Source organism: Ceratotherium simum, chromosome 17, assembly GCF_057802395.1.
Source record: "Ceratotherium simum simum isolate JZ-2026a chromosome 17, ASM5780239v1, whole genome shotgun sequence".
Classification (NCBI taxonomy): Eukaryota; Metazoa; Chordata; class Mammalia; order Perissodactyla; family Rhinocerotidae; genus Ceratotherium; species Ceratotherium simum.
In genome coordinates, this window is record NC_141916.1 from 4,101,456 (window position 1) to 4,121,996 (window position 20,541).

General features: G+C 38.6%; 1 protein-coding gene across 8 annotated transcripts in view; it reads left to right on the forward strand.

Moving 5' to 3' along the window:
- GRIP1 (glutamate receptor interacting protein 1) overlaps nt 1-20,541 on the forward strand; it is a 623,621-nt gene that overhangs the window by 242,129 nt on the left and 360,951 nt on the right. For 4 of the 8 annotated variants that reach the window (XM_087442055.1, XM_087442056.1, XM_087442059.1 and 1 more), the window contains exon 1: nt 2,683-6,443. The exons of 2 other annotated variants lie outside the window; for them this stretch is intronic. In XM_087442055.1, coding sequence (XP_087298181.1) covers nt 6,311-6,443 — 133 coding nt within the window. In that variant the 5' untranslated portion in view covers nt 2,683-6,310. Of the gene's footprint in view, nt 1-2,681; nt 6,444-20,541 lie in introns of those variants that run through there. 2 more of the 8 variants (XM_087442061.1, XM_087442062.1) reach the window with 2 other exon arrangements.

Genomic DNA, 20,541 nt, shown 5'->3' on the forward strand with positions numbered 1-20,541 from the left:
TATGCAGACCATTTTGCATATCTCAAATTAGTAGCGGTGGCTACTGTACATGAACTAACTAGACTGTGAGGGGAGAAGAGGCAGAAGCCAGGTTCCATTGGAATGCAGAGGAGAAGTCCACTCTTCTGTTCCCAGGGCAGAGTCAGGGATGCTTCAGGAGATGTGTGGTCTAGGATTTCCAGTGTGAACTGGTGGGAACCTGGGGTTGGCATGTTGGTGGGGAGGGGGGAATAGAGAATCTGAGAATGATCTCTAACATCAATATTTTGTGAATCTAAATTCTTAAAAAAGTGTGTGTCCTTAGAATTGTATCTTTTGTTAACCGTGGTATCCTGGCATTGCTGTCATATGAATGCAACAGCAAGATGTATTGAGCGCCAGGAACAGTGAATGCCCATCTCTGTGTGGGTGTGTCCACTTACCCCAGTCTGTGTGCCTGAGGAAGGCGAAGGAAAAGTTTACTTTTACATTGAAAGTACTTTACTTCAGGCTCTGATGAGCGCTGTTTTGGACATGAGCTATTGTTTTACTATTTATTTTTTTTCACAGTGAAAACAAGTGTTTTCATTACTTAAATAAATGTAAGAATTGGAGCGTTTGTTGATTGCAGGGCTTTGGTGACTCTGTCTAGAGGGACTTAATTCTGGTACACCAACAGACAGTGTTTCCTTCTAGGAAATCTAAGTGTAGTTAGGGCAGAGTAAGACGTGATACATTTGTTACAATCGATGAGCCTACGTTCACATATCATCATCACGTGGAGTCTATAGTTTACACTAGGGTTCACTCTTGCTGTTGTACATTCAGTGGGTTTGGACAAATATATAATAAAGTGTCCACCATTATAGTATCATACAGAGTAGTTTCTACTCTGTAGATAGCCCTAAAAACCCTATGTGCTTTGCCTATTCATTCTTCTCTCCCCGCTCACTCCTGGCAACCACTGATCTTTTTACTATCTCCATAGTTTTGCCTTTTCCAGAATGTCACATGCTTGGAATCATATAGTATGTAGCCTTTTCAGATTGGCTTCTTTCACTTAGCAGTGTGCATTTAAGTTTCCTCCATGTCTTTTTGGGGCTTGATAGCTCATTTCTCTTTAGCGCTGAATAATATTCCGTTATCTGGTGTATCACAGTTTATTTATCCACTCACCTACTGAAGGACATCTTAGTTGCTTCCAAGTTTTGGCAATTATGAGTAAAGCTGCTATAAACATCTGAGTGCAGATTTTTGTGTGAACATAAGTTTTCAACTCCTTTGGGTAAATACCAGGGAGTGTGATTGCTGGATCATATGGTAAGAGTATGTTTAGTTTTGTAAGAAACTGCCAAACTGTCTTCGAAAGTGGTTGTACCACTTTGCATTCTCACCAGTAATGAATGAGAGTTCCTGATGCTCCACATCCTTGTCGGCATTTGGTGTTGTCAGTGTTCTGGATTTTGGTCATTCTAATAGGTGTGTAGTAGTATCTCATTGTTGCTTTAATTTGCATTTCCTTGATGACATACGATGTGGAACATCTTTTCATATGCTTTTTTGCCGTCTGTGTATCTTCTTTGGTGAAGAGTCTGTTCAAGTCTTTGGCCCATTTTTTAATCAAGTAGTTTGTTTTCTTATTGTTGAGTTTTAAGAATTGTATATTTTGGATAACAGTCATTTATCAGACGTATCTTTTGCAGATATTTTCCCCCAGTCTGTGATTTGTCTTTTTATTCTCTTGACATGAGGTATTTTTCACAATTTTAATATAGAGCAAACATATTAATTTTTGCTGCAGTGTCCCTATGACTCAACCCTTGTATTTTCTGTACATTGTATGGAATGGCTTCTGATCATCTCTAAAGTTTGAAATCATTCATTAGAAGTAGGTGCAAGGATCTAACTACATCTTCTGGTGTGGTTGTGTCCTCAGATTTACTAATTTAAATACATATTATTAAACATATATTTAAATATATATTATTATGAAGACATTTTATGTTTAAATTATGTATGCATATGTCCTGTGATCTAGAATTGCATTTAGACTGGTGAAGGGGGATATTACAAGTTATTTGCACAGTAAAGTTGTGTTGGATCTGGCAAGGTTAACAATACCTTCGTTGCCGGGGACCAGCAGGTATTCCCTCGTCTGCCATCCTCAGTGGGTCAGAGTGTCTCCTCCAAGGTCACGGGGATTCTGCCGCAGTTCTTGACGACACGTGCAAACGCTGTGGCATCTGAAAGTGCTAGATTGACTTAATGTCTCAAAGATTTCTCTGGTAGGCCAGACATCCCATACTGCTACTCAGAAAAGACTGTAACCATTACTCAATCTAAGTAAACACAGAAGGGTACTACTTAATCAGTGATCTAGGGAAGGGTGTAAATTGAAGATTTAATCTCAGTAGTTGGTCTATTCCTCTTTTCCTAAAAGGGGATGGAGAATCTAATTCAGAAGAGTTTGGAAACTGTGTAAATGCTATTCAGGCAGTTGCCTACTTTTCAGGAAGAAAAGAATTAGCTTTTTTGTTGTTGTTTTTAAATATTTACTAACATATATTTACTGTTCTTGGTTGAAGCACATTTTGTTGAGTAATTCAACCTGCTTTATTTTCTCATGTGAACAAATTTTTTTCTAAGAAATTTAATTTTATAGTTTAGTGAACATTTAGCTCAACTAAAACCAATTTGTCATAGTAATCTGCTTTCTTTACACGAAAATATAGAAGAGCTGAAATTTCTCTTAAAGCAGACAGTGTTTTGGAACCTCACCCGAGGTTCGAGGTTCAATGTTCGAGGTTCGCAGGCATCAATGCCTGCAGGGCCAGGTGGTAACTGATTGAGAGAGTTGGCCCCGGGGAGGGGAGAAGACAGTGACTAAGAGGAAAGCATATGTTATTTTATGGCTGGCAGCCACCACTCAGCTCTAATCAATAGTTGCCATGTTGGAATTGGGCCTAGAGTTGCCTGATCTTTTGACTTTTTAAGAAAAAAGCAAATGTCTGATTATTTGTGAATTTCCTGACTTTTAGATATTGGTCCAATTCAAAAAAACAAACAAACCAAACAACACTTATGTGAGCCAAACAAAACACATTTGTGGGAGATACTTGTCCCGTGAACTGCCATTTGCAACCTCTCAACCGTCTGATCTGTTTAGACCGAAGAGTGCAATAGCTGGTGAGTCACACCACTTACCAGCGTTCATGCTACAGCGTGAAAGGGCGATTTTCTCGACAGAAGCAGTAGTACAACTAACTGAGTGGACTTGAACTTCACTCTACTAATTTTTCAATTGTTGTGGGGTGTTAGCTAACTGCTGCGTACCAGCAAGTCCTTGTAGATTTTAGATTGGTCCTCCATTGCTAAACATGGAGGATTTGGGATAGAAGATGGGAAAAATTCAGAGAGGTGGACACAGGAAGACTGATGCAAGGATCTGGTCCACCTGCACCACCCCTCAGGCAGAGCAGCAGTGTCTTGCCTTCTGTCTTCTGAATTGTGACATATATACACAGGCTTCCCCTCCCTCACATGGCACGCTGCCACATTCTTTCATGCTTTGTGACCCAACTAGACCTCCTCTAAATGACAGATGCCCTATTCCTGCTTCCCAAGCATCTAGGATTATTCTCCTCTACCATACCCCTCCAAGTATATGGCTGAACTCTAAACTCTTCCTTAGCACTGCCAAACTTCATCTTGTATAAAAATTTTGTCATTATAATCAGATACCAAAATGTTAACCTCCCAAATAAAATCCTTCAAAACTGGGAAAATAATAGAAAGGTGCTGTAGCATAATTTCTGTTTATTTCTGAAATATGAAGTTTGGTATGTAGACAATTTTACTTTGCATTGATTCTATTCAAAAATAGTTGCTTACCACTGCCTGAGAAAATCTAATTCTCTTTAAATACTGAAATTAAAAATTAGTAAACTGTAGCGGAATGTTTTAAGTTGGTCTATGTAAAAAGCATCTTCACTATCGAAGCATCATCTGCTCTATAATGTCAGTCCTTTTAGATCAAACTGGGAGTTTAAAACTACAAAACTTAAGGAACGTGTACTCCACTAATTTAGGAGTTATAATTCAGGCGTAGTTGGGTAAAATTTGGTGCCTGCATAATCTCTGGGGTCAAGTGTACTTGACGAATTAATCACATACACCAGAATATATGTTTAGCCCAATTAAAAATGAAAGTCAGCTATTTTCAAATCCCATGTGAATAGCAAACATATAGAAAACAATGAAATACGGAATGCAAACAATTCTTAGAAAGACAAGATAATCTCTGAATTTGTATGAAAAAAATACCTGGTACCAGGTAGTACTTGGCAGTGTTAACCTTCGCAATCTTGGACAAGCCACTAAGACATCTTTGAACCTTCCTTCTTCATCCATAGAAATATCACCTCATTGTAAAGGTTGATAGGAGGATTAAATAAAGAGATTATGTATTGTTATCATCACTTATTTAATGACTATTCAAGATCTAGACTCCAGATCTTCAAAGTTGTAGTTCACTGTTTTTTAATTGTTTAGTTTACTTTGGTTGAGGGAGTCAGAATTATAAAGCAAGGATTTGGAACCAAGGACAAGTGATTTTTTGTTTAAAGGTATTCATAAAACATTTTATAGCATCTTTTTGTCAGCATCATTAAGTTTGTGTTTCTCTTCACAAACTCACTCATAGGCATAAAAAAATGGGAAATCTCTAGGAATCGGAGAAATTCATGTAACCATTCAACCTAACTTTTACACATTTCAGAGCTGAAATATTCTTGGTTGATGAATATTTACCTCTCTAAGTAAATGTCTCCCTACTCCATCATTAGCAATTAATATCTGAAAATAGAGAACTGTCTCAATTTAGAGAGGTGGATTGCCTGTGAATCTAACAGAGTGCAGAGTGCAATCATTTCCCTCTGGAATCGTCCTACAGACTTGATATTGCATAGATATTGACGACCTTTATACAGTAGGCAGCTTTTTAAAAAATGACGTTTCTGGGAACAGGGAGCTGCAGCATATTAGTAGTTTAGTAGGGAATATGCTGACATGTTTGATTAATTATGTTGTAAACAAATTGAATTTTTCCTAGTGTTAAAAATTTGCATTCGTTTAAAGACCTGAAGAAAGAAGCTAGAGAGAAAATGATCCATGAGTAACGCTGACCTGTCTAGACTGTAGAGTACCTCTTCATCTACTCTGAAGTGTTTCTGATTGTGGTACTTAGAGAAAACATTGCTTGTGATTTTAGAGACAAAGGATGAACAGAGTGTGACATATTTTGAAACTTCTCTCCCCCCTCTATCTTCACCAAAAACTAAGTTTTATTTGCTATTTAGCCCATTTGTTTTCATATATTTTTAAAACGTGTAACGACTCAGAGAGGTGTAGATTTGAGTTTGGTGTAAGCCGAGTTGGATTATTTGTATTTCTTTTCTCTAAAACCATGTGGTTTCCTTTATTTGCTTACTATGATATGCTGTTACTAAGCCTATGAGCAGCCTCTCTGTGAGGTGCATTTTAATATTTAGATCAAACAGCGATTGGAATACATTAATGCCCAGTGGGTAAACGTGTCATTTGAAAGCAGCTGCTGAGCCTTCTCTCTGCTGCTCCAATTAACACATACAGCACACTTTTGTCAGCAAGAGGCAGTACATATGGATGAAACCACTTTGCTGTTCATGAATATGATATGCAAGAGCGCACAAAGGGTTAACCCGTCTGCCCGTTGCAAAACAATAGCTTTCCAAGAAGTTTCCCAAGCACGTGCTTTGCGATCGGGGTGCTAGGATTAGGGGGTGGGATTAGCGGGTAAGAAAGAGTCGGTTCAGTCTCTACCTTTGGTTCAGTCCATTGACTAACAAGTTTCCCCGCCCCTCTCTTCTCCTCCACCCCCGCCCCGATGATGGAGACGCTGGAGAGGGAATTTCTAGCGCGGGCACCCCTCTCGCCTCAGCTGAATCTCCTGTTGAACTTTGCGCTGTTTTGTGTTGAAGTCCAAAGCTGCTTGTTTTTTCTCGTAGTCTTTCATTATCATTTCACTTTCTCTCTCTTTTCCTTTTTCTTTTTCCTAAGTTGCGCATTTGACAGTTTATTGAGCAAAGTGAGAAATCTTGTCAACCCCATATCGCTGTGATGTCCCCCCTCCCATGGCTCGGTTCTCTGCGTTGATGGTGGCACAGAGGCAGATGGAAGGGTAGCGCGTCCGGCGCGGGTTGGTGCTGGGCGTTCATGCTCCCCCAGCTCCCGGAGCAGCTGGGCTGTGCTCCGCTCTGGTGCTGGCGGAGCCAGGCTGCAGGGTGAGTGCGAGATGGACCGCTTCCTGGGTTTTGTCAAGCAGATAAGAAGATCTAGGAGAAGAAAGGGAAAAAAGTACCGACCTGAAGAGGATTACCACGAGGGCTATGAGGATGTCTATTATTACGCTGCAGAGCATTTTCGAAGTAAGCGCTCCCCTCCACCCTCCGTTCCTTCTCGCATGCCGGGGCTAACAATAAACCTTGTGTGGAGCTTTAATCTTAAATGCAAAAGGTTTCCCAGATGGTGTTCTCTGTGAGCCTTCTGTAAGGACTGAAGTGCTACATTTTGCTTGTTTTGTTGCGAGAATAGCCATCAGGTAGCATCTAGACAGTATAACCAGTCTAGGTCTATGCACGTTAATATGTTAGGTGCAATTAATTATGTTATCATTTTAATGAGCCATTCAAAAAAGTATCTTGCAAACCAGTGTAGTAGGTGATTAGAATATGTTCTGTTGTAGTTATTGTTTTTGGATAACTGGGTTTTTTCTTCCTGAATAGGGAAGGCTAGCTTATTTGGAAGAAATAATTGTTCGTATTCAGGTTGACGCTGATGATTAAAGCTCCTGATACAGACTTCCAGACAGTTATCTGTGATTAATCTGAGGGATTGTTTGTAGAAGGAAGTTCAAATGCTTTTCTCTGGTGCATGTTCATAATTTTGTTATTAAATTAAGGAAACTTTGCTATCAACTAGATGCAGCAATATCTGTAGAATAAAACAATGTATCCATATTAAGACGTTTATAAATTAGCTTATAAAGAGCAGAGAACTAGAATTTTTCTTGTACTTATCAGTGCTGTACATTCCTGGTGAGGTTTAGACTTGTCTTGATAGATTTTAGATGCCCAGAAATGCCTAAGGGTGCAGAGAGAAAAAGCAGCTACATGAAGAGACCATTGGGTTTATGAGGTGCCCTTAATTGGGGAAACTGACAGTTATGTATGATCTACATTTACGAAGTTACAAATTATTTTTTTATCTTCTTGAATATGGATCTTTATAAACTTGTGTTTCAATTTTAATTCTTCCCAGAGTTTTGATGTCTAACCTTGAATATATCCCAGTTACAACCTCTGAGCGTTGACTGATAAATAATTTAGATTCCATTTCTGTGGTATTAAAATCCATGAGAATTAGTTCCAAATGCCAGAAATTCTGTTGTGATTGATGAAAGTTGAGGGTTGAAAATTCATATGGTGGCAGTAACACAATAATGCAAAATTCTTTGACATTTTCTTGAATAATATGGCTATGTTGCCTTTACAGAGTAAACTCAGAGTTGTAGAGATGTTTCTTTTTTATAAAGCTTTCACATGAATAATGTGTGCTAATGTGGTGACATTCTATGTTTCCTAAATTTAGTTTCCATAATATATTCAAGAATTCAACTAAGATTTGTGTCACATCAAAAAATACTGTCAACTTGCACGCGTAATTCTGAAAACTTAGAGATCAAGAAAAAAAAAGAAGCTTAGGAACTTTTAATTACATTGATGTTCATTGTACACATTTCTTACGACCAATAGATATTGAGTCAAATTCACACTTTGGGTTTGTGTTGTGATGTGTTTGTACAAACAGAATCAATCTCTCTCAAATGCCTTCATCCTACTAGTTTTGGTAAGAATTGGAAAATAACAGAGATACTTTATAAGTTTTCAAAATGTGCCTGCAAGGAGAAACATTTATGGAGGTATCTCAGAAACATCCCCAAACTAGAGTTAAGAAAATGATCGAGTTAAGGCAGTGGTCTTTTTACATCAAGTGCAGCAACTTAAAGAGAACCGTGTCTTAACTTATCTGATTTGTCAAGGTCGTGGTAAGGATAAGATGCTAAACATAAGAGTCATTTACTTCAGATGTTTTCCTCTATGTCTTATCAGAAAGCGCCTGTTAAGTAACACACAACTTTGTAGAGTTAGATGCACATTGAGTCCCCAACTTCAAGCTGCTACATAATAAACAGAATGTGTCACAGTGGATTCGGGCCCTTGGGATTTGACATTTCATCAAATGTCAGACAGCCTGGGCTTTTAAAGAGGATGTGTCATACAACATAATGCCCTCTCGGTGCATTGGCTTCAGTTTCAGGGTGTCTCTGAATTGGGTGGGGGAGACATCCACTTGTATTTTATGGCTGTAGAAAAGCACTAAAGGGTGAGACTGATCCTTAAAACCAATCCTCTCAAATGGGTAGTAAGGTTGAATTCAATTACATCTATGGCATATCTATTTTAATTAGTCTTTGGCATAATTTAAAAGTTTATGCCCTGTGTTTCCCTAGATGGCTTAGAAAAACTATTTACATTTAGGCTGAAAACTTGGTGGAATTTGCTGATGACATTTCCATCTTAGTTAATGGTGCTGCTGGTAAACCACAAGCGTCGATCTTGTTTTTCTTTCTATAGTGTTTTTTTCTTGAAAGAAATTTAACTCTCTGTCTTGTCAATTTATCTAGTGATTCAGATGATCACAAGGACTTTATACATATAATAATGAAAGATTCAGATAGAAAAACCTTTCCAGAAAATTCCCCAATAAATCTGCCCTTCCTTTATACATTCTCAAGTGCTTACTGATAATTAACTTGATCCTAAATAATGTCTCTTTTATTATGGTTCTGATTCAGAATTTCACCATCCTTTCCTTTATCTTAAATACAATACAGCTTATAATCAAAGGAAATGTCAGAGCCTAAATTAAAATTTCTGCAGGGTCAGATGCTATGAAAGAGAGGTTATTCTAAAAATGGTTGATTTTTCTGTAACTCAGTCAAAACTGAGTTTTATCAATGATATGATGACGATAGACTGACTTTAAATGTTCCCTGACTCTATATGGACTTGGTGTATGTCATTGTGCTTGGATGACTATATTTGATTTTTTAAAAATCTGCTTTCATCACTCATCTATCCTTTCATAATTCTAGAGTTAGAGTTTAAATAAACTAGACAAATGCTTTGGGCAAAAAAACAAACTCTTTTGGGTTTTCATTTCCTAAAATGTGACAGGAGGTGGCTTAAGATTTTTTTTTTTTTCCTTAAGATTTTTCAAGTTCTACAACTATATCATTTTAAACTTTGTTTTATTTCTAAAACAATTCAGGTAAAGATATTAGCTGAAGGATTTAAACCAAAAAATTCACCTGAATGTCCTGAGGGATTTGTTTTTCTGGCAGGAACTGTCAGTAAGGAGATTCCTGTTCCTTTAGGATAATAATCTATCATTGAATATTCAGGAGTTTTGGAGAATGTGTTTAAACCTAAGGAATTCTGAACATGTTGGTAAATCCTAGACCTCACCTTTTATTTAATTTTGTCTGCCAAGAAGCGCCATTTACTCTGAAATTCTCCCATAGATGATTCCTGTGGTATTTTTCCTTAAGAGAAACTTGCCCTGACTGCAAAGCTGATTCATAAAACTGAATGTTTAACAAAAATCTAGAAAAGGATCCTGAAATTTAATTTTATTGTGTTTGGTGCTTTTATTTATGTTTCACTAAATACTGTGTTGTAGCAATGCCTTTTTAAAGGCTCTGGAAGATCATATTTTGATTAATCTGTCATACAGAAAATAAACCCTCTGGCCCTATTTTTATTTAACCACGCTGGGTAATATTCAAGTTATAAAACAGATAATGTGCAGTTTATAAGCATTCTCTTAACTCTGTTCATATCCACGATAAAAACCCTGACCTGCCGTGGTCCATGCAGGGCAGGGTTATCAAGTTACTTGAAAAGGAGGAATTTGTTTATCTCTTACGAATATGAAAGGTATGTGAGCCCCTTTTGTTTCTGGCGCTGCACCTTTGCACATGTGTAATGGCATAGAGCTGGCACGCGGTTCCTCCATGGTAACCGGTCCCCTCCGTTCTCCTCCTGCCTCACCTGGGCGGGAGGAGAGCTGCGTGGGAAGCTGCTCAGGGCAGGCCGAACGACCACTCACCTTCCGTGCTGATCTCCTGTCAGGGAAACTGGAGCGAGGGGCGACGTGAATATGGTTTAGACCTTTGGAAGAAAGGCCATTTGTATTTACAAATTATTTTATTGTTTTGTTGTTCTTTGCTTGTTCTAATAGATATTGAGCAACAGTTGTGATGTGTGTGTATAGAAACACTGTTAGCTGGGTTATTGAGTTAACCGGTGTAAGTATTGCAAGTCCCCAGAGTTCAAACTGCACTTTAAGAGGGCTGCATACTTTCTTTTATTTCGTTGAAAAATGCCCTGCATTGTTCTTTTTGGAGAAACAGCAATTTTGATAGTGGAGACTTGTAGTGTGAGAATTTTTAGGAACTGGTGTGAGTAATTATTTCAAGTAATTTCTTCTCACTAGTTCCTTTAACAAGATTTTTTTGTGTGTTTTTTGTAAATTCCTGTAACCACATTCTCTCTTCTTCCAGAAGTGACATCTAATTAGGATTCTCTCTCTTAATGAGTGTGCCAAAAGGACAGAGTGAGTACTTTTACATGTGCTTTGGAAGGATGGCTGATCCCTGCTCCAGTGTGTGCAAAAGCTGAACACAGCATCAAAGGGGCTCTGGGCTTCCTTGGCCTATGGGGGGATAAGAGGGGTGAGGGAGCAGGGGAGAAGAAGGGAGGAAGGGAAGGAGAGAGGGCAGCGCATTTCCTAGGTTATCTTTACCTCTCCAAGGTTTTCTATGTTAAAAACAGTGATCATTGAACTGACAGGTCTTGGATATGAGTTACTGGATGATTCATACCTTAGCTGTACTTAGTTTGACGCAAGAAATCCCAAATGAATTAGAAGAAACATCAATTATATAGAAGCAGGGCAAACTTTCGTGTTTTATGCCAACTCTGCTTATTTTTCTTTCCTAAGATTTGCTTTCCATCTCTAGTATAGTTATTTTGTTGAAAATTGATGGGCTACCGTGTTCCATTTGTCTGGAGTATTTTGTGTGATCAACTTTATCATCTCAAGCTGTATTTTTTTTCCACATGGAATAATTTAAAGAAATATTAAAGTAGAAAGGGACCTTGGAATCCACTTTGTCCAACCGGAGTATTTTTTTAGATGAATCTAGTAGGATACAAAGAAGTTAAGTGACTTCTGTGAGCCCCCACTACTGCTTGAAGAACTGAGACTAGAAGAAAGATCTCCTGAGAGGGTCTGGTCTTCCATCCATTATTCCACTCATCTTTTAGTTCCCTGATGACTCTTCTCCTGATGTTCAAGGGATGGGATCCATTTACATATGAATTAGAATTGTTAATTTCCCTTGTAGGTAGCTTTATTCTTTTGAGCAGTGGGTCATCTTATCTTAAACTAAACTCTTGAACAAAAACTATCTCCTAATATAATATTATGAGTCAGATTAACATGGTGTCTTATTTATAGATTATGTTAATGACAGTGATTATCACTGACTCAAAAAACCGGCTAACAGTATTTTTTGTATCAATGCCCATTTGCTCTGTGGTTTGCAAATACAGTTACTTTTGTCAAAGAATATCCCTTCAGGGGACTCAAAATGGCATAATTTTAACAGGAATATTAGAATTAGGAGGAACCTTGGAGTTCGGTTAGGGAGGCCTGCTGTTCATTAGAGGAAGTCCCTTCTCCGTGTCCCTGCTATATGGACATCCAGCCTCTCTTTAAACCCTTCCAGTATGAACATATCCCCTTCCAGACAAGGCAAGCCACTGAATAAACCTATGTCTCTTTTAAATAAGTTATAAATTATGTGTTAAGTGGTTTGCATATTCCAACAAATACATGCTCAAAATTTTATCTTGACCCAAACATAGACTCTGTTAGATGTAATGTGCAATAAGATTTCATGCCTCCTCTCTATTCACGTTACTCTTTCACTGATGTAACATATGGTATGTGGAGGTGAGTAATTCCTTCAATGCTATTTTTATTTTAACTATACAAACCCAGAAGAACTCTGTATTGGGCCTACATCCATGTGGTAATGTTTCTTTCTTTTTTCTTTTCTTGTTTATTTCTAAAAGGTCGCCAACCTTTTCATTTATTTAATGAAAAACACATTCTAGTGCTTTCTGTTTGTATCATGTAATAGACGTCTGTTTGTCTGCCCTGAAATTCATTTTTTTCCCTGAGAAAAACAATCCTCATATTTAAAACACCCCTGTTTCCACTCCAATTTGGTTATTATTGATTGATCACAACTGACATAATTATATTGTACCATTTCCTCGGCTATGGTGATTGGTCTGGCAATGGACACGTAAACCAAGCTGGGTCAATGAGAGTGCTTCTCTGGCAATTGGTAAATTCAACTCAATGCCCTCTATCACATGGGGAAAAACAGTCTGGAATGGGAGAGAATCAAGTCAACATGCAAAGGAGATGGAGATGGAAGATCAAGAGGCCCCTCTCAGTGTTACAGTCACTAGTTCCCGTCCTTGAAGTCTCTAGCTGCCCAAATTGCAGTTCACATAACTAGAAAGGACCAGAACTCAAATTGAAACTCAAATCAGCTAGTTTCTAGTTTGGTAGTATGGGTAATTTTTTTAATTTGGAGAATATGGTTATTTGTTTATTTTTATGTGATAGAAATAAGTGCCAGAGATGGAAACTAGATTCTTTTAAAGTTTCTACCCTCCAAAAACGTAGTTCTCTTGATGGGACTAAGGAACTACGTGACTTTAGATGAATCACCTGGATCTCTATGCTTCTTCAGGTTCTTGTTTGTAAAATGAGGGCACCACGTCCCAGTGCAGAGTGTTAAAGGCCCCAAGAGGGCAGTCATTGACAGGTCTGGTCAGTGGAGCTGCCTGTCTCAGGCTGGCGCACAGCCAAAGCTGGTGGAGGTAGGAGATAGCCAGTGAGCAAAGGGGAGCAGAAGACATGATTTCTCTTAGCAGCATGACCACTGTGCATTTGACATTCTCTGCCCTCACTTTCTGTTCAGCGTTAAATCTTGTTTTAGAGGGGGCCACACAACTTCCCCACCCACATCTCACCAGAGTTCTGCCAACAGCATCTACAGCTGCATAAAAGAGGGTTTGGATACATACAAGACAATTCTTTCTTATCAGCATGTGCCCTGAAACTAGGTACTTTAGAGCACCAAGTCCAAGACAGTGAGACCCCTCCAAAAGGATACATGCATGTGCATGTGCAGATACTTGTGAGAACAAAAACAACACCTTTTCTTTACTCTAAGGTGATATCTCTTTCTACAGAGGCAGCTGTGTCCTGCTGGTTAAGGATATGGGGCCTGGATGAGACTACCGAAGTTGGAATCCTGGTTTCTCTCTTAATAGATATGTAAACTTGACAAGTCAGTCTGAGCCTCAGTTTCCTCATCTGTGAAATTGGGTCAGTAATACCCACCTCTTAGGGTTATTGTGAATTAAATGACATAATACAGCACTTAGTCCTTGTTGATGGAAGAAAGCCTTATTCATAAAGGTATTAAGTAAAGCATGGTGGATAGTTATGAATGGCAGGCTAAGGAGCTTAAATTCATTGTGTAGGCACTGCAGTGCTATTGGAGATTTTTAAGTAGAGGTGTAACCAGAAAAGAGCTGTACTTCAGGAAGATTAGTGTGGTATTAGTCTATAAAAGGGATTAGAGGGAGAGACATAAGTAAAAGTTGTGGGAAAACATTGGTGTGAACAGAAGAAATATTTCGACATACTGAGTTTGAGTTGCCAAGAAGATGTCCAAGGAGAATTGTTAGGAGGCAGCTTCATATGTGGAAGCTGGAGTTATGGAGAGAGGCTAGAGCTCAAGAGATTTGGAGGATGTATAGATTTGATGGATGAATCATGGGACCAGATGAACTTGGTAAGGAAGAAGGGTCTTTTGACTCAGTCTTAGGCTGGCTATTCTTGGGGCCAAACCAGGAAAACTGATTAAACATACAATTCTCATGATGTAAGAGAGTTTCAACAGATAGAGGAATCAATCCTGTGGATACCTTAATAAGGTAATTTGCAGTGAGTACTGAATGGATTGCCCATTTGATTAATTTCTTGTAATGATGATATAGAAGATTAAATGCAGGTTGATTATGCAAAGGGAAATGCAACTCAAAGTAAGTGTTAGGATTCAAGAGTTGGATTTTTATGAGTGTTGTACGTTCAGTTGTGGTGTCTAGAGATAAAGCTACTTCTAAATGAGTTTAGAAAGATAAAGGATGAGTACATGCTACAACATGGAAGAACCTCAAAAATATGCTAAATGAAGAAAACTAGACTCAAAAGACCACATATTGATGCAAATGGACACAAGGTTTCCTTATGGGATGATGGAAATTTTCTAAAAATTAGACTGTGGTGGTGGTTACACAACTCTGTAAAATTACTGAAAAATCATTAAATTATCTTTTAAAAAAGATAGAGGGATAGACACTCAAATGAATATGTGTACGTTTCTTTGCCTGTTTGTTTTAGCAGCTCCCAAATGGGTAGAGTTTTCCCTCCACTATGGAATGTCCCAGGCATTAGCTTAGTCAAGAAGTGTTTATCAAGTACCAACTCAGAAAAAAAAAAGTCAAATGAAATGTAGAATACAGAATAATTCACCATGATGCCAGGGGGAAACACTCCCAGCGGTATTTTAGAATATATAATAGAATTGATTATATGTCTTTTTTATTTGAAGTGTTAGAATTCCACCAGATAGCTCGTTAACTATTACATAAGCTTAGAGACAAAAGGCTTTTTTGAAACATTGAACCAAAGAACTGGGTTCTTTGGATCTGTGGATTTAAACTAAATATCAGCAATTAGGTCTATAGATGTGTAGAAATTGAGTTGAATTTCAATTAATATACTAAACCTTCAAAGATCTCTGTCCTAGAAATCCTTGGAACTGACTCCAAAATATTATGAGATTATGGCCAAATAAACATTCATAATTAGTAATATTAAAATAAAAAATATAGTATAGTGCTCAAATTTTCTTCTTTACTTCCCAACCCTGTCAAAAATAGGAAGATTCAATTTATGATAAGCATCTCACTGTTGTTATTCATTCAGCAAATACTTGATGATACTCACCATGTGTCAGACATCATTCTAGGTGCTGGAGATAGAGTGGTAGAGAAGACAGAGAAGGTCTTTGCCCTCCCTGCTGGAACCAGCAATCTAACCAGGAAACAGAAAATAAGAGCAAGGCAGTGAAGTAAGTGCAATGAAGAAAATCAGACCAAGATGACGGGATGGAGTGTCAGAGGTGGTGAGAGGGGTGAGTGTTTTAGCTAGGGTGATCCTTCGTTGAGAATTAGATGTTTGAGCTGACCCCTATTGAAGAGACAGAGCCACCGTGTGAAGATCTGGATGGGAGGCTAGAGCATAAGACACTCCTAAGTTAGAAATGTGTTTATTCACTTTAATACAATACTTGCATCTTCTGAATGAGCCGTTTTCTTAATACAATACTTGCATCTTCTGAATGAGCCGTTTTTTTAAAGTTCATTTGTAAAATCAGTTGTTTGGAATTCCGAAGGCATTTCTTCCTAGGAAAATGTAGATTGAAAAGGCCTCAGACCTGATCATAGAGGCCTTTGCAATGTTTCACTAACAGGTAAAATATGGCTGCAGCCAAAGGAGGCATAGTTATTGGAGAAAACCTTTATTTTGCTGAAAAAGATGGGGCTGCGGTTGCCATTTGTATATAGGAGTCTACTGTTAGAAGACTTCTGCCAAGTTAGGATCTGCCACAGCGGCAGTGGTGTTTCGGGGGATGAGAAAATGGTTGGCTCTACCTTTAGATTAGTTTGAGTGTGTCAGGGTCTTCTTTACACTTGGATTCTAAACATCCATTGGGCACAGTTCTTAAAGTAAAAGTGCGCTTGCCAAGTAATCAGGATACTAGGATGTATGATTGTTTTAAAGTTTCTTGTTGGTTTTTTGCAGGATAAAAATATCTTACGCTTCTCTCTAGTGTTTGAAAATTACCACATTGTAGAGACTCCTAATGGCTTGTGCATTTTATAGGAAAGATTATGTGTCAAAGAAATCTCTTCCAGAGAGTGAGCAAAGTTGTACAGGGTCTTTTGGGTTAGGGCCCACAGCATCACTGTTCTCTGTGCTTTATGGAGAATTGGATCCTTTATGTTTCTGTTGTTTATTATTTTACTAGCAGTAGATAACCAGGGAATTTTATATTGCTTGTTGGAATATTATTTTCTAGATCAGTTACTGTTTTTTAAATGTAATTCAGAGGATTAATCTTTTATATTTAGAAATAAATTCAGTATAAGATAAAAAAAATCTTTCTTTTTCCGGATGATCATCTGAATTGCTTTTCAGGAGATGCGTCTAACTAACAAACTTTTAAAAATTATGCCTAATTTCAGTACGGTGGCTTGCATTTTGTGAAAACAGGTGCTTCTGATTACTGCTGGGCTGACCTTATGCTTTCCTGTTGCTCTTGTGCTGGCCGTGGTATGGGAGTCATGAATTTGCAGGTGCGGAAAATAACATTTGATTTGTGAAGCCCCATTTTTGAGATGAGACTAGGCACATGCCAAACATAACCAGTATAGATTGTGAAGCCAACACTGGCATCTTGCTGATTCTAAAAATTGGATGTAGGTTAACAAATAGTTGCAGTGCAGAATTTTACAAATGATTACAGTTACAGTTAACACTTGTTTTTGTAAACGGTGGTTGGCATATGGAAATATTAATTTCTGTAAGTATTTTGAAGACATGAATATGAACTCATACTTTGAAAATGCTTTGCTCAGTACATTTCACCCTGCCTAGAATTGTGATCACTTTTAGGGGAGCAGCTGTCAAAATTTAGGGTGAGAAATACAGGTGCTCAGTGGTTGGATATAAATTCCCACTCTTATGGATTTACAGTGGCCTTTCATTACTGAAGAAGAGTTGGGAATTCCCACCACCTGAGAACTGTTGTTTATGGCTGGTTTTATCTACCAGTACCAAGTTCTTGTGATTTATAGGGACAAATACCTCTTTCATTCTTAAAAATCCTAAAGCTTTTGTGTAATGGTGTTTTTAGGACCATTTGGAAGATGGTCAGGCATAAAAGGGGTCTTAGAGCTAAGAACAACTATTGGGATCTTCCAATGCAGCCCTCTGATTTTACATATGACCATTATCCTTAACAACATAGTAATTTGCTCAGTCATTGTTTTTTAAGGCTTAAAGAGAGAAAATACTTAACTCAGGATTATATAGTCAGCTAAGAATAGAACTGATATAAGTATTTAACTCTCTGAACTTGGTGTATTTTTAAACTTATCTTTCTCCAAACTCTTCTCATTGCTTCAAAGACTTCATGGGAAACTCCCCACCTCACCCTAATCCTAAGGGTTAGCTCTGGGGCACCGGTGTGTATGAATGATACCTCACTCACTCCCTCATCTTGTGATGACCTCGCCTGTGAGTGCCACTTTCTCGTCTTTATATGCCAGCACCTAGGACAGCGCCTGGCTCCTGGCACACTCTGGGCCATCGGTAGATGTTTCTTGCTTGAAAATCTGTGAAGGAGGCTGATTTCCATGAGCCACCCACAGAAACCTATCTCATCATTACTATTCATGTATCTGAAATGATGAAGAAGTTTAGAAAATGATGCTCTTTGGCTGTAAGAATTTGAGTTTGCCCTGTGCGTCATTGTGACACTGCCGCCATCCTACTACTCCAATCCAGCAGTGTAAGAGAACTCAGCTGTTACTTCAGATTTTTAGAGAATCTAGATGCAAAAAAAAAAAAAAAAATAGAAGGGGAAAGGAAATATTTATATTTTATAGACCTACCTTCTTTTTTCAACACACATTTGTTACAGTTCTCGATGCATGGTGTTCTGAGATGAGTGCATGCTGGGCCCTGTGCTGAGCACTTTACATGCCTCATCTCATGTAATTCTCACAACTCTGTGAGACAGATATGATCATCCTTATTTTCCACAAAACTGGGACTAAACGAGCTTAATTAACTCTCCCCATGTCATACAATTATCTGAGCTGTTAGATCTCATTAGCGAATATTCATTAAGCACTTACTGTGTGCTGAGAGCTGTGCCAAGCGGTCACAGCTCACCACTGCCATGCTGTGTGCCTTCCTCCTCATGTTGCTGCTCAAGGATGCTGTCGTGTTGGGGACCTCAACCCTCTTGACAGGTTGGTAAACTCCTGAGTCACCTTGGATGTTATTCCATGTCTCCAGAGGTAGAAAAAGCAGCCAAAACAACTGCTGTTATGAGTGACCATTTTTGTAATCAGATAAATTTTCATCTCAGTCCTCTTCATTCAATGATTTTGAACTCAATTGTGCTTTGAACCAGACAATTTGCGCTACATTCTGGTGTAATTGTGGTGTGTGTGTGTGTGTGTGTGTGTGTGTGTGTGTGTGTGTTTTCCCACTAAATCTGAAATTAAGAACTGACGTATATAATCCACAGCAGATTTGGATTGGAAGAAAACTTATTATCACCAAGATGAGCAAACAAGTCTGGTCTAGGGCAGGACCTTGACTAAGCCTTGTTCATAACCCCTCAGCACCGCAGAAGCGAGAGCAGGAGGCGGTGGCATATCTGGCCATCTGAATATCTGAATTTGAATGCGTGTTGCGTCTGTGATACCTAAAACTCAAATTATTAAAATTTAAATAGTAAAACCCAATGCGTTTATATGAACAAAAATGTGAATGTGGGTATAAATCTGTCATAGAAACAAAGAGTTCTCTTAGGGGTTCAAAATAAATCCTAAAATTCATGAGAATTGGAAAATGATGTAGGAATTAGTTTTCTTTATTTATATTCTCTATGACTAAGTCATACATGAATCATATCCCCCCGATAAAATAAATGACCACATATCAACTTTGCTCATGGGAAATATTTCTCAAGTAGAGTGAAGTTACTTACTATAAGGTGTAAAGTTTAAGAGTGAATATTGTTCTGATTCGTGACAGCAGTGGTCAGGGAGCTCTTAGTGTCAGTCTGTGTCATTTATGTCATCCAGTTTGAGTTTGGCTTTGTCAAAGTGTCTTACTTGGAGTTTTGCAATTATCTCAAACAATTAGCTGTTTATTCGTTTCATCTGGAAGGTATTTGTTTTTTGCTGTTAAAATTTTTTCCTTCTTAAAGTTGCAAGTTTCCCAAATAATCAGAAATTGCGATACTTTATTAACTTAACGTGGGTCTCTTAGTTTGAAATGTAATAGCAAGCCTCAGAAATGCCCTGATGTTCCTTGGAATTATTTAATGTTAAGAGTGAAGTGTGAATTTTAGGCTGTATAGAGAAAAGGAATAGTGAAATGTATCATTTTTAAGTGCAGAATCAGTTCTCTTGCTTTGTTAAGACCTTTGGCACCTTGATTTTATTAGGTTTCCTCTCTCTGTTTTTATATCCTTTTCTCCTCAGAAATCCCATAGAATCCTATTTTTCAGCCTCTCTGTCACCACCAAACCTGAATGTTGAACTCACCAGGCCTTCAGTCCCTACCTGTCCTCTCCACCTGTCAGAACGTCTCTGCCTTCTCATTCTTTCATTAGGCGTCCAGCTCTCGGCCACATCAGCAGGCCCCTCGTTGTTTGTCTCCCCTGGACTCTAGTCTCACGTGCCTGCCAATGCTTGCCTTAGTGCCACCAAACCATCTGTGGTCTTTACTCCTGCTCTCAGGCTACTGACATTGCTGGAAGAAAAGACTGTTCAACCATGAAGGTTGGCTGCATTACAGATTTATGAGTCCCAGCCTCAGCTGGGCTTTCAACACTACTCATCAGTCTTCGTCTTTATCTCCAGTCACTCTCTTTCCCTTTCCCTGACCAATTATTTCCAAACTGTACCTCTCTTTTGCAGTCCCAACCTGCTCCTCCCCTCCCTGAAAACCCTCAACTGAAGACATGGACTGCCTCTCAGTTCTCTTGACTCTGCTTCCCCACCTACCCTCGCCTCCTAAATGTCTTCTACAAGAATTCCCTAGATACAGCTTGTCCTTTCCCATCCCTGAAGCACAGAGAGGGTGCTCAGGTAATCTCATACTGATGGAACGATGCCTTATGGTCCTCTGGATTCCACACCTGCCGTTTCACTGAAGGTGATGCCCCACAGATCGCAGGGACCACCAGAAGGTAAATTTAGTGGCCTTTACACCTGCCTTAACTTTGTTGATCTTTCTGTCGAATTTGACAACTTGTCATCATTTTGGTCTTTGGGTCTTTCCTCTCTTGGCTTCTATGACTCATCTTCTTCCAGGTCCTTGTTCCCTTCTCTGATCACCTTCTCCTTCTGCTCCCCTTTAACTCCTGAATTCTCCAGA